Raw genomic sequence first — 13,089 nt, 5'->3', positions numbered from 1 at the left:
TTCAACAGAATAATTTCAAGTTTATTTGATTTTGTTTCACAGGGATTCCATAAAATAAGAATACAATAGAATTCTGGAGAATCTTGGATATTTTTCTCTGAATTGTAATAGTCATTAGCATAAATAGTAATAAGAATACATCATAAACAATAAACACAACTATCCAAAGGCGTAGAGTGTATCACAAGACATCATTCACCACTAACGACAGACTATACATATTTCATTGAGCATATTTATAAGACCTACAAGAGAGAGAGAAAAAGAAAGAGAGAGATGGAACGATATAGAGAAAAACACAGAAGGGAGAGAAAGTGAGGTGCCTCTACACCGACTGGTAAAAAAAAAAAACGGATAAAAAATGTATGGATCCAAAACTGCATAATGGAATAACATGGATGAAAAACAATTTAATTGTGATAACTGTGGAAGCAAAATCTATCGATCAAGACACCCCTGTCCTGTTTCCATTTGGCAATACAGTTTTTCTTCTATCCAAAGAGAGGATTGGCAGTATGGCAGGTAAGCCTATCTACATGACCTTGAAAAGAGTGACCATTGCAACATGTGCAGTCCCTGTACTTTGTGTAAAATATAGCAGAGCTGCACTGTGCTGTGACCTTATAATGAGCCAAACATACTATTCCTGTAACACTTGTTTGCCACTTGCACCCCCCGGGGATGCAGGTTATTTTATTTACATGGAAACAAGATACAGTTCAGGACAACTCAGTTGGCTATATTAATATGTAAAAAATACTTATTTTCTATGGCTTGTATATGGTCTTGAAAATGACACATATTGTGCCATACTGATTTAGTTCTATGTAAATATATGGATGCGTTTTGATCAGATGACCAAAATAAATTGTGAATAAACATGATTACTAACTCTGTGTTATGACTCATCTCTAGACTAGATAAATAGTCCATCGAAACATGACAAGGTTCTGCGCAAAGTTCTAAACTACATTAAAAATAATGATCCCTTTAACATCAGTTGACTTCACAACCTCAAATCATCTTTAAAAAAAGAGTGTTGATAGCATAGTACATACAGCAGTTTTTAGGAACAACATAGTATTAGCAGAATACCAATTCTTACCATGCAAACTACTTTTTCATTATCCTAGATGCATTTTCTCCTTTTTGCATTTCAGCTTTTAAGAGATTCTCTGGAACAAACACAGCTAAATCCTTGAGTAATGTTTCAGTGGAAAAATATAAAAGACAATGAATACATAAATCACTGCTAACACCTCTCTTTCTTCTCTACTCTCTCTGAATTCGTCATACCTTTTGCTTTCTTTTTTGTCACGACTTCCGCTGAAGTCGGCTCCTCTTCTTGTTCGGGCGGCGTTCAGAGATCGACGTCACCGGCTTTCTAGCCATCGCCGCTCCATTTTTCTATTATCCATTTGTCTTGTCTTGTTTCCATACACACCTGTTTTTCATTTCCCCAATTAAGCTACTTGTATTTAACCCTCTGTTAACCATCATGTTTTGTGTGTAATTGTTTCATGTTGCTGTGGTGTCTTTTTATGCGCTTTACTTTTGTCATGTTCCGTGTTTTTGAGCGCATTTGATTTATGTTGTGCTCTCGTTTTGGAACTTTAATAAAGTGCGCCTGTTTACATCACGCTACTCTCCTGCACCTGACTTCGCCTCTTTTACACATGCTGACAGTCTTCATCCTTTGCCATCACATCTTCTCTATCCCGTTAAACTCACTCAGTAATGTTGAACAAATAAAAAAGCACAATGAGAAAATATATAACTCTATTCTGAAACTGAATAAACTGAAAATGTAAAGAAACACACATGGAGAAATAAAATAAACACAAAACATAAATATAAAAAAACGACGAGGGTTGAACTATGTGAGCTCCTAAACAGAACTAAGGTAAATACAACTGAATAACTCTGTTCTCTACATTTGTTGTATAACAACTAATATGGAGGGCACAATTATTCAACTGTGTACATATATTTCTATATGAATATGTTGATATTTACATAGCACAGACAAATACATTGTCCCACGTTAAACATTACTACCATTATTGTCCTTCATTTAATTTAAGTGTTATTCCTTTAGAAGATTGAAGTTCATGTTTTGGTTTTGTATTCAAGTTTGTCCTTGTGTGATCAAACTGTCAATCCCCTGTTGTCTTCTACAGTTAAATACATCACGAGAATAAACAGCATGTTACAGTAAGGATCCATTTTCCCCTCAACAAAATAACCCTCTCCCAAGGGACACGGTGTTGCTAACTTCCCCTCCCAAGAGCCCACCTTCCTCGCTCCCTGCCTCCCTCCCTCCTCTTGTCAACTCACAGATGCACAAACAGACAAACAGAGGAGTGTGGAATTGTGGGTGGTGGTCAGGCACCACACTCCTAAATCACACGGTGGCCCCTGGGGGGGGGGGAGAAGAAGAGAGAAATATTACAACTAATGCATACCTAAAGATTATGAAGATGTCATAAAGCCACAGTCTGTATTTCCCTTTGGAAGAGTAATGCAGTATTTCTCACAGTCATTTATCAGTATTCTCAGGATTGCTCCATCATATGCACTGACACTCACCAGCTTCCAGCTGCCATAGGGTGGACCAGCTCACATCTGATTGGCGTAGGAGGTGGGCTGCTGTTCGTATCCCCCCTGCTGATAGTCTCCACCTCCCTCGGTGTATCCGCCCTGGCCATAGTCGGGCTGGTAGCCTCCCTGGGTGCCGGTATATGCATCCCCCTGCTGTGCATAGCCCTCCTGCCCATAGCCGTCCTGGCCGAAGGACTCTGGGGCTGGCGCTTTCTCCTGGGAAGGTGCGTATGTGCCTCCGAAAGCTGCCAGCCAGCCAGTCTCCTTGAACACGAACCACAGGTTCCCTCCCCACAGGATCAGGTTCAGGAAGCCAAATGCCTTGGGGGTGAATGGAAGAAAAAGACGAAAAAGAATAAGGGGGTCCATATCTTGTAGTACAGGATTGTTCCGTCATATCCTCAGCAGTCCATGCCCTTTTACAAATTACAACATTACAATTGAATTCCGTACCACAGATGTGTTGAGACCAGAGACGACAGGGTCATGGACTTCACGACAGCGGTTCTCCGGTTCGTCGCAGGCCTCGATCAGTAAGAGGACCTTGTCTGGGTCGGTGGATGCCTTCACATCCGACAGACCCTTAGCCCAGGCAGAAGAAGCCACCAGCCAGAAGAAGGTGAACACACAGGTCACAACGAAGTCCTGAGGATAATCACATTATAAAGCATTAGCAAATTACACTACCTTCGGAATGTATTCAAACCCCTTGACTTTTAACCACATTTTGTTAGGTTACAGCCTTATTCTAAAATGTATTAAATTGTTTTTTTCTTCCTCTATCTACACACAATACCCCATAATGACAAAGCAAAAACAGGGTTTTAGACATTTTTGCTAATTTATAAACAAATAAAAATATCACATTTACAGAAGTATTCAGTACTTTGTTGAATCACCTTTGGCAGCGATTGCAGCCCCGAGTCTTCTTGGGTATGATGCTACAAGCTTGGCACACCTGTATTTGGGGAGTTTCTTCCATTCTTCTCTGCAGATCCTCTCAAACTCCGTCAGGTTGGATGGGGAGCGTTGCTGCACACCTATTTTCAGTTCTCTCCAGAGATGGTCGATCGGGTTCAAGTCCGGGGTCTGGCCACTCAAGGGCCACTCAAGGACCTTCAAAGACTTGTCCTGAAGCCACTCCTGTGTTGTCTTGGCAAGGGTCATTGTCCTGTTGGAAGGTGAATCTTTGCCCCAGTCTAAGGTCCTGAGTGCTCTGGAGCAGGTTTTCATCAAGGATCTTTCTGTACTTTGCTCCATTCATCTTTGCCTCGATCCTGACTAGTGTCCCAGTCCCTGCCGCTGAAAAATATCCCCACAGCATGATGCTGCCACCACCATGCTTCACCGTAGGGATGGTACCAGGTTTTCTCCAGACGTGACGCTTGGCATTCAGGCCAAAGACTTCAATCTTGGTTTCATCAGACCAAAGAATATTGTTTCTCATGGTCTGAGAGTATTTGGCTCCAAGCGGGATGTCATGTGCCTTTAACTGAGGAGTGGCTTCCGTCTGGCCACTCACCATAAAGGCCTGATTGGTGGAGTGCTGCAGAGATGATTGTCCTTCTGGAAGGTTCTCCCATCTCCACAGAGGAACTCTAGAGCTCTGTCAGAGTGACCATCGGGTTCTTGGTCACCTCCCTGACCAAGGCGCTTCTCCCCCGATTGCTCAGTTTGGCTGGGCGGCCAGCTCTAGGAAGTCTTGGTGGTACCAAACTTCTTTCATTTTTAAGAATGATGGAGGCCACTGTGTTCTTAGGGAAATTCAATGCTTCAGAAATGTTTTGGTACCCTTCGCCAGATCTGTGCCTTGACACAATCCTGTCTTGGAGCTCTACGGACAATTCTTTCAACCTCATGGCTTGATTTTTCTCTGACATGCATTGTCAACTGTGGGACCTTTTATATAGACAGGTGTGTGCCTTTCCAAATCATGTTCAATCAATTGAATTTACCACAGGTGGACTCCAATCAAGTTGTAGAAACATCTCAAGGATGTTCAATGGAAACAGGATGCACCGGAGCTCAATTTTGAGTCTCATAGCAAAGGGTCTGAACACTTACATTATGTAAATAAGGTATTTTTGTTTTTTATTTGTAATAAATTTGCAAAAATGTCTAAACCTGTTTTTGCTTTGTCATTATGGGGTATTATGTGTAGATTGCTGAGTTTTTTTAAAATGTTTATATACATTTTAGAACAAGGCTGTTACGTAACAAAATGTGGAAAAAGTCAAGGGGTCTTAATACTTTCCGAAAGCACTGTACATGCTCATCATCAATTTCAAAGTTCTTATCAGAAACATCATCATGATCAAGCTCAAAGTACTCATCAGAAACGTAATCAATCTCATGCTCATCATCATCATCATCATCATTACTATGATATTAGTAATCGTAGCAGAGGTAGTGGAATATGGTATGGAATAGTGTCGGCCTACTAGAAACAAGAAGTGCGAAAGACAAACTCACAATCTGGGCTCCCTTGCAGCCTTCACGGTATTTCTCCAGAATGAAAACGTACACAGACAGGGCTGCCATGGAGTAGAGGAAGGAGAAGACCCCGACGGTGACAAAGAACCCAGCTGAGGAGGAGTAGTCTCCGATCAGGAACAGACGCTCAGGGTTTCCCCCCTTACAGGTTGGGGCATCGAAGTACACCTGATGTAGCCTGGGAAGGACAAGGGACATAGAAAGACAGAGAGAAGATGGGAGACAGCGATAAAAGGGGAGAAGGAGAGAGATGTCAAACGGGGTTAATATAGTTTTTACAGATTAATGTTCCACCACTGACGTTTGCAGCCCAGTGGTACTGTAGAAATTACAGACGGACCATATTTGTGCGGGTTCAGGGGGTTACGTGTGACTGAATAGGCATACTGACCTGAATGGATACTCAAACTCCACCTCAATGTCCAGGTCACTCTCTGACCGGTTTTTACACTCCACACTCATCTTGAACATGCCAGAGTAGCTGCCACATGTCGAGAAAGCAAAGATGGCAAAGATCTGAAAGACACAGAGGAAGGAGGAGAATTACAGACAGCAAGTGGAAGTGAAAGGGAAGGGGAGGGAAAAATACAGTAGTGAGATCAAAGGAATGGGGAAGGAATATGACCCAGACAGAGACATGTAGGGAGAAGCAGAATACATCTATTAAATGGCTTTTATTTTGGGATGATTTCTTCCCAAAGATTGTGCTCTGTCGAGGAATTGGCATAACTCTAGTTTGGTCTGAAATAGGTGTTGATGTGAACCAAAGGAAAGCCCATGCAGTATAATGGAAAACCCCAATAAAGGTATACTGTTGCTGAAAGACCTAACACTGTGGTTTCACCATCTGCTGTGTCTCCTGCACTCCAATGTTCCTCAAACCACTGCAGGCTGCTGACAAAGCCACACAGACTGCAAATCAATGCAGCTATATTGCCAGGTTACAGCGCAACACCTGTTGCCATGGTTACTCCGACACCTAAAGTTGTGCGCTTTTGTATAAAGAAAATGCAAGAAATGTAAAATAACATGTTTGGTTGATATATCTGTTGTACTAAATAAGTTATTCTCTACGGCCCAGGCTACGGTACTACAGTTCTACAGGGGGGTGTACAGTAATGTAAACCAGCGTTGTGTAGCTGAACGCTAACTTACTGTCGTACACATAAGAATGTAGATAGACACACTCACACACACTGACATAGGAGGTTATACAGTCAGCCTATTTTTACCACACCCTCCCTTCCCTGCAGGCCAGATCCCATTGGATGGAAATCTGTCTATTAAGCTGACTGAGGTCCTCCACCATCTGTCACTAAAGGACGCTGCACAGGGCTATTATACACACACCCTCACGCACGGACACACACACACGCACACACCCCCGCACGGACACACACACACGCACACACTCGCACACACACACACTCGCACACTCGCGCTTGTGCACGCTCGCGCTTGTGCAACGGTACACTCACACCACACACACACACACACACACGCAAACACACACATACACAAACACGTAACTTACTCCCTTGTCTCATTACTCTTTAGCGCGCAAACACAGCCCACCTCCACTCCATCTCCTTATTAACAGGTTTTAATAATGATTGGGGAGGAATGTGAGGGGGGAGGGTGATAATGAAAAGCTCAACAGATTTGATATAAGCATGCATGAAAGATGGAAGGAGGAGGACAACAAAACAGAACATGGAATCTTCTCTGACATGGAAGAATCAAATCTGTTTGTGCTTTAGCTAACTACTCTTTGCCGTGTTCGGTCGTTGTCATAGTCAGATGAATTGAAAAACATACAGATCTGGCACCAGGCTAGTTAACTCTCCCACACCCTCCAACGTGGATAGTCCACAACGTATGCCAAATGATCCTCTTGTAAGATTTTAGCTCTCACTTAGGTAGTCTGGCATGCACAGTAAAATAAAGTATAATCCTTTTCCTGGTTCATAAAGATGCTGTGTCTGTTTTCACTGATTTGCAACATTCATTAACATGCTCTTAGTGCAAGAGGTTGAGGTATATGACTATGGTCTCCCTAACAAGAGGTTGAGGTATATGACTATGGTCTCCCTAACAAGAGGTTGAGGTATATGACTATGGTCTCCCTAACAAGAGGTTGAGGTATATGACTATGGTCTCCCTAACAAGAGGTTGAGGTATATGACTATGGTCTCCCTAACAAGAGGTTGAGGTATATGACTATGGTCTCCCTAACAAGAGGTTGAGGTATATGACTATGGTCTCCCTAACAAGAGGTTGAGGTATATGACTATGGTCTCCCTAACAAGAGGTTGAGGTAAAAAAGGAAGGTTGGAGTAAGGGCAAAGGAATGTATGGGAAGATGTTGAAGAAAGACAAATGGAGACAGGCTGGCTAGTTGAGAAAATACATGGCTTCACACACATTGTCAGATACCATGATAATGCTATTTGCAACATACAATGAGCATAGAGGGGGTGGGTGGGGGTAGAAATAAAATGAATAGAACGGGCTTGGAACTTCTAACCCTGCCAATTTGACTGGTAAACTCATGGGTATACTCGCAATGGCTGCCTGGTATTGTGATGCAATAATTTCCATGGTAATGTTTTCAAAGGATGTTAACTGATGTGGCTCATGCAATGGAATTCATTTTTTGTCATGTGAGTTGAGTTCAATCAACAAATCACAGCACATATTGATGGGTACACTTACTTCCTGCTTTGAGCCTATGGGTACTGCCACGTCCTGACCATAGAGAGCTCTTATTTCTATGGTAGAGTAGGTCAGGGCGTGACTGGGGGGGTTTATCTAGTTTATTTATTTCTGTTGTTTGGTTCTAGTTTCTGTTTTTCTATGTTGGGGTTTTTGGATGATCCCCAGTTAGAGGCAGCTGGTCATCGTTGTCTCTAATTGGGGATCATATTTAAGTAGTTGTTTTTCCCACCTGTGTTTGTGGGAGATTATTTTGGGTTAGTGCATCTTGCACCTCTGTCGTCACGGTTTGTGTTTTGTTTATAGTTTGTTTGTTTTGCGAAGTTTCACATTAAAATAAAAGATGTGGAACGATACGCACGCTGCGCCTTGGTCTCCTTCCTACGACGAACGTGACAGGTACACTCGCAATGGTCGCCAGTCCACCCATTATGCCATCATTGACTTGAATGGGGACGCCCGTTCTGTTCATTCTATTTCTATGTTCCCACTAACATGGTAAATGTTGCAGTCTCACATAAATCCACTGACACACTACCCCTGTTCAAGCAGGCACACACACACACACACACACACACACACACACACACACACACACACACACACACACACACACACACACATAAAAGCAAACCCACAAGTGCACACACACACACACACACACACACTGAGTTAGAAGCAGCTGCATTTATAAATACCTGCTTATCACCGATTTTATAGCCAAGTCCGACAAGACTGAAAAACACAGCTATTCGAAAATGAACTCAAGTAAATGAATAACTGAACTTAATACATTGATTGATACACAAGCATAAATGGATGTTGTAGGACCACAATTCTAGCCATCACAATGTAAATACTGTATGTATGCTCACCAGCGTCTTTCTGTCTCTGAGTTTGGCAGGAATCCGAAGTGTGACAGCTTCAACCAATCACATCTCCTCTAAGCCAGGGGCAGACGAGTGGGCAGAGAGCCCTGGCAATGAGTTTGCAAAGGTTTAACATGTAAACTCCTTACCATATCCTACAATCAGCAGCTTTGATGATCAACAACACCAGGAACCACTTATAGAATACTGGGCCAGATTATCACAGATCTCTACTGTATTGACCACACAGTATGGAAACTGTCCTTACAGCACAACAGTGCACTGAGTGAATCAGTAAAGCAAATATGTAAACTGTAAATCCCAAGGTAAGACAAAAATAACCTAGTTCCCAAGCATAAACCAGGGCAGGATGTTGTTATGGTAGACACAGTGGTTAACCAAAACATAGAAGGCTTGGATTATAAAACATCGCAACAAATATAGTTAGCCAAAATGTCTTTGTCAGCGTCCCTCCTGTGTGTACACTACATACACACGTTGACAGAAAAACAGTTCTGTATATGGGAGAGCAGGAATGCTGAATGAGAGGTCAGTAGGGATGTGTAAATGGAGTAAAAGATGAGTATTGATATGTGAATGTATAAATGCTGAATGCTGAGTTACATATGGATCTGTTTAGGCCAGGGGATTAACTCCTTTAGGCTCACCTCGACCCAGAAGTAGAAACATGCAGATGCAGGCCTTTATGACTTATGATTCCTGAGCTCTGGCCTCCTGCCTGTGTGCTGCTTCAGGCATGGAGGTTTGTTAACCATGTGACCCAGAGAAGTAACGATGTGATGTTCAAGCACTAGCAGTGCTCTGGGGAAGGACTACAGACAAGGTCATGCTGTCAGAACTGTCCTCTCAGTCTCTGCTACCATGTGTTACTCTTACCTGCTGTGATTTAAAGTAGAACATTTGTTTAGGGATCTTTTATTTAAATCCTGATGTTGTTTTTTTTTATGTAGGTCTATGTGTCTTCTCATAAATGAATCCTATTCTTTCAATCAGCCAATCATCATGGCATTCTAGCAAAGTGAGTCCAAATGGAACATGGGAGGAAGAGATTTCATTACTTGAACTTCCTCAATGAGCACATACTGTATATTGATTTGTTCTGTTGAGTGAGAGTGGTGAGTCAGTGGTGAGTAATGACTATGTATCGTGTGTGTATGAGTCGGCATGTGTATGCTAGTTCTGATGCTATCACAAATGTGTGATGACAAAGAAGTGGTAATGATGTGGCTGAGAGGTGTTTCTAATTACAAGTTACATACGTAGTACACAGTACATTATATTTTGTCCAAATTATTACAGCTCATAATTTCTGCTGAACATCATCATGCTGGACTCAGTGAGAGTCAGAGGCTACATTTACACAGGCAGCTGAATCCTGATATTTTTGCCACTAATTGGTATTTTGACCAATCACATCAGATCTTTTCACATCAGATTATTTTCATAGCTGATCTGATTGGCCAAAATACTATTTAGTGAAACAAATATTAGAATTGGCCTTCCTGTGTAAATGCATCCATGTAGACTCCTCTTTGTACAATTGAGAGAGCCTATCTACATAGAAGAATACCTGTCCCTGGCACAAAACAAGTTGGAAGAGGGGTCACACTGTACCTCGAGTGTTACTGAATAAAAGAAAACATAAAGCATGCAGAAACCATGATGTGGATGTATGAAGTACATTTTGTAACATGAATGTGTGGAATGCTTTATCACAGATTCATCATGAATTGCCAATTAACGATTGTCATGTTACAGCACAATACAACAAATAGAGCATTGCGGCGACATGAATAATTTTAAAGGTAAACAACCTAGCAAATAGCGGAGATTCAGATTCAGCACCATGGACAGCGATCAATTGGACCCCCGCGATTTTGACGTTTCAGAACCCATGAAAGTGGACAGCGCCTTTTTCAGGCGACGTTGCAGCAACGTCAATGGCCCTTACCACTACTACCAAGGTTTAAGTTCAGTGTAGGCCTATTAAATCATTATGTGCCACTTCTAAAACATGAAATTATAGCGAAAATGATTAGCCCTAGGAGGGAGCAACTACACAACACATAAAGAAGTAACTACACCCAAATGCATGAGGTGCTCACAAAATACTCCAGATTAGATTACAGAGCGAAAGGTTAAAGTGACGTGAGTTAATTATCTGGTAGGCCTACAACAAACTTCACAGGAGAGGACACATAAATACAGTGGCCTGGATAGTTTAAACAGAGATTTATCACAATTACCATGATCGATTTACAGTAACATTGTATCACTGAAACGACGTCGAGTTTTCATGAGACCTGCCTGCTGGTGGTAACCGAGAGGAAGCAGCGAGTGGGAGAATGGGCAGTGTCAGCCACCTCGCGCTGCCTGTTTGTCGTCACGAGCACAAAGCTTCACCTAGCTTTGTGACCTCTGTGTGACAGAAGGACGTGTTCTGACAGTACAAGTGCCCAACATCACTATAAATTCATCATCTATTCTCAAAACAGGGCCAACCATAGCATAATATATGGTCCTATCATTTATAGCTTTTAAGTGTATTGGTTAATATCATCACACTCATGTGTAATCTAGATTTTACGCATGCAATATACAATACCAGTACATTCTATAGAGTCTTCCACACCCACTCATGCGCGCGGAAAGGATACCGGCGCGCACTCACCATGGTCTTTCATACACTCAGTCACAAGCCAAATAATGAAACATTGTATGAAAACAGTAACTTACCCATTGTAGGATTTTCATAAATCCTAAAGGCTGTTTGATTATGGTGAACTGCCCGGTGGCCACCAACTGTCAACACAGAAATCAACAATCAACAATTAACATTTCTTTATGAATTTGTCGCGAATTATCTTTTGAACGTTTGTAGTGTGTACTGTGTAGGCCTACATGCATTGTCAGCATAGCCTATCTGTCGTTACTCCACAGTTTGCACCTGTCAGTTAATTAAATGTATCTTTCAGGAGCGGTGGAGGAGGCGGTGATCCATTTGTTCATGCTCCCATTTGTTCGCTAGTACAGTAATTGGACTATTTGACTTGGGGCGCGACAGGCGGTGTGACAAAGCACTGACATCGTTTAGTGGAGACGAGGGGGGGGGGGGGGGGGGGGGGGGGGGGGAGAGAGACTTTGCCAGCATAGAATTAGACAAAGCTGCTTATCCCACTGTTTTCGCTGTCGCCAAAGCTTGACAGCAAGCACTCTACTACAAATGTATACAGAAAGAAAATCTCGAGTCACCTCGATAGTAGTTGGCCCTATTGTAGATATAGCTAGCCCTATAGTAGATATAGCTAGCCCTATAGTTTAGACTATAACTTGTAAAGCCTTGTCATGTGCGGTTGAAAGCAACACATCAGTCGCAAAGGAAGGCGGTGTGTGTCTGTGATCATCCCCAAATAAGCTGTGTCCTGTAGCCTATCGATTCTGTCTTTAGCCTATCGATTCACCTCGCAATATCTCACTTTTAACTCCCAGTCCGTCTGTCGCCCCTCGTAAATTGATAGGCCTATAATACAACTCGCTACAGGACTAAGAGATGGACGTCGTCTGATATTGCGATATAGATGAAATAGGGTCTGTCGCTTTTCCTCTGGATTTTTACTCTCTGCTTCTTCTATTTGTTGCAAGATCAGCTTTAAAAAAAAACATATCTGTCTGTTTCTTTTCTCTTTCACGAGTTAGACATTTGTTTAGCATCATCTCTTGTTTTGTTGCTATACTTCACCCTCTAGTCGAGCATATACTCAGCACACACCACATAGGCTAAGAGAGAAAAAATAATCCCCTGTAAATAGATCCGGTCAACGATTCTATTAGTTCAATAGCAGTTATTCAAAAATATAAATAGGCTTTCCAACTAAACAATCCATTTCTGTGTCCACAATTCAAACGGAATATATCTTCATATAGCCTATAGCTTTCACCTCAACTAATACCCTGGATGTGTTATATTTGTCTGAGTTATTTGAAATTATGTTGAAATTATGTTGCGCAGGGTGTCTTGATAAATTATTTGATCAATTATTACTGGTGTAAAATTGGTTAAATCACATGTAATCTATCATGCCTGTATTGCGGTGTTTTGAGCTCAGTGCTCGCTTTTCGTTCACATGAGTCGACCACTGAAAGCACTATATTTCAAACTAACGGTCCGCGGATTTACAATTACAGCGGCCCCTACCATAATGATGTCCAGTTATTTTTTTCCCCTAAAACGCTACGACGTCAAAGTGCGCATTATGTAGACGTGCCAAATTATGGCTTTTCAGATAACTAAATCAAATGAAAACATTGGTATTGTTTATTTTCATCCCAGAGCCCTACCTGGTTCACAACATCCATCTTGGCCGCCTGCTTGTCGATAAGAGGATTAGGC

General features: G+C 42.0%; 1 protein-coding gene across 1 annotated transcript; it reads right to left on the bottom strand.

Annotated features, from left to right (window-relative positions):
• On the bottom strand, positions 1-13,089 carry LOC106572443 (synaptophysin). Its single transcript, XM_014146627.3, has 7 exons — positions 13,038-13,089; positions 11,436-11,501; positions 5,486-5,610; positions 5,074-5,272; positions 3,055-3,246; positions 2,590-2,922; positions 1-2,418 (listed from the first exon to the last, which is right to left on the bottom strand). The coding sequence occupies exons 1-6, from the start codon at positions 13,053-13,055 to the stop codon at positions 2,620-2,622; spliced, it is 903 nt and encodes a 300-aa protein (XP_014002102.1). The 5' UTR covers positions 13,056-13,089; the 3' UTR covers positions 1-2,418; positions 2,590-2,619.

The sequence above is a fragment of the Salmo salar genome, chromosome 15 (genome assembly GCF_965601325.2).
Source record: "Salmo salar chromosome 15, fSalSal1, whole genome shotgun sequence".
NCBI classification, from domain to species: domain Eukaryota; kingdom Metazoa; phylum Chordata; class Actinopteri; order Salmoniformes; family Salmonidae; genus Salmo; species Salmo salar.
This window is presented reverse-complemented; position numbering and strand designations above follow the sequence as displayed.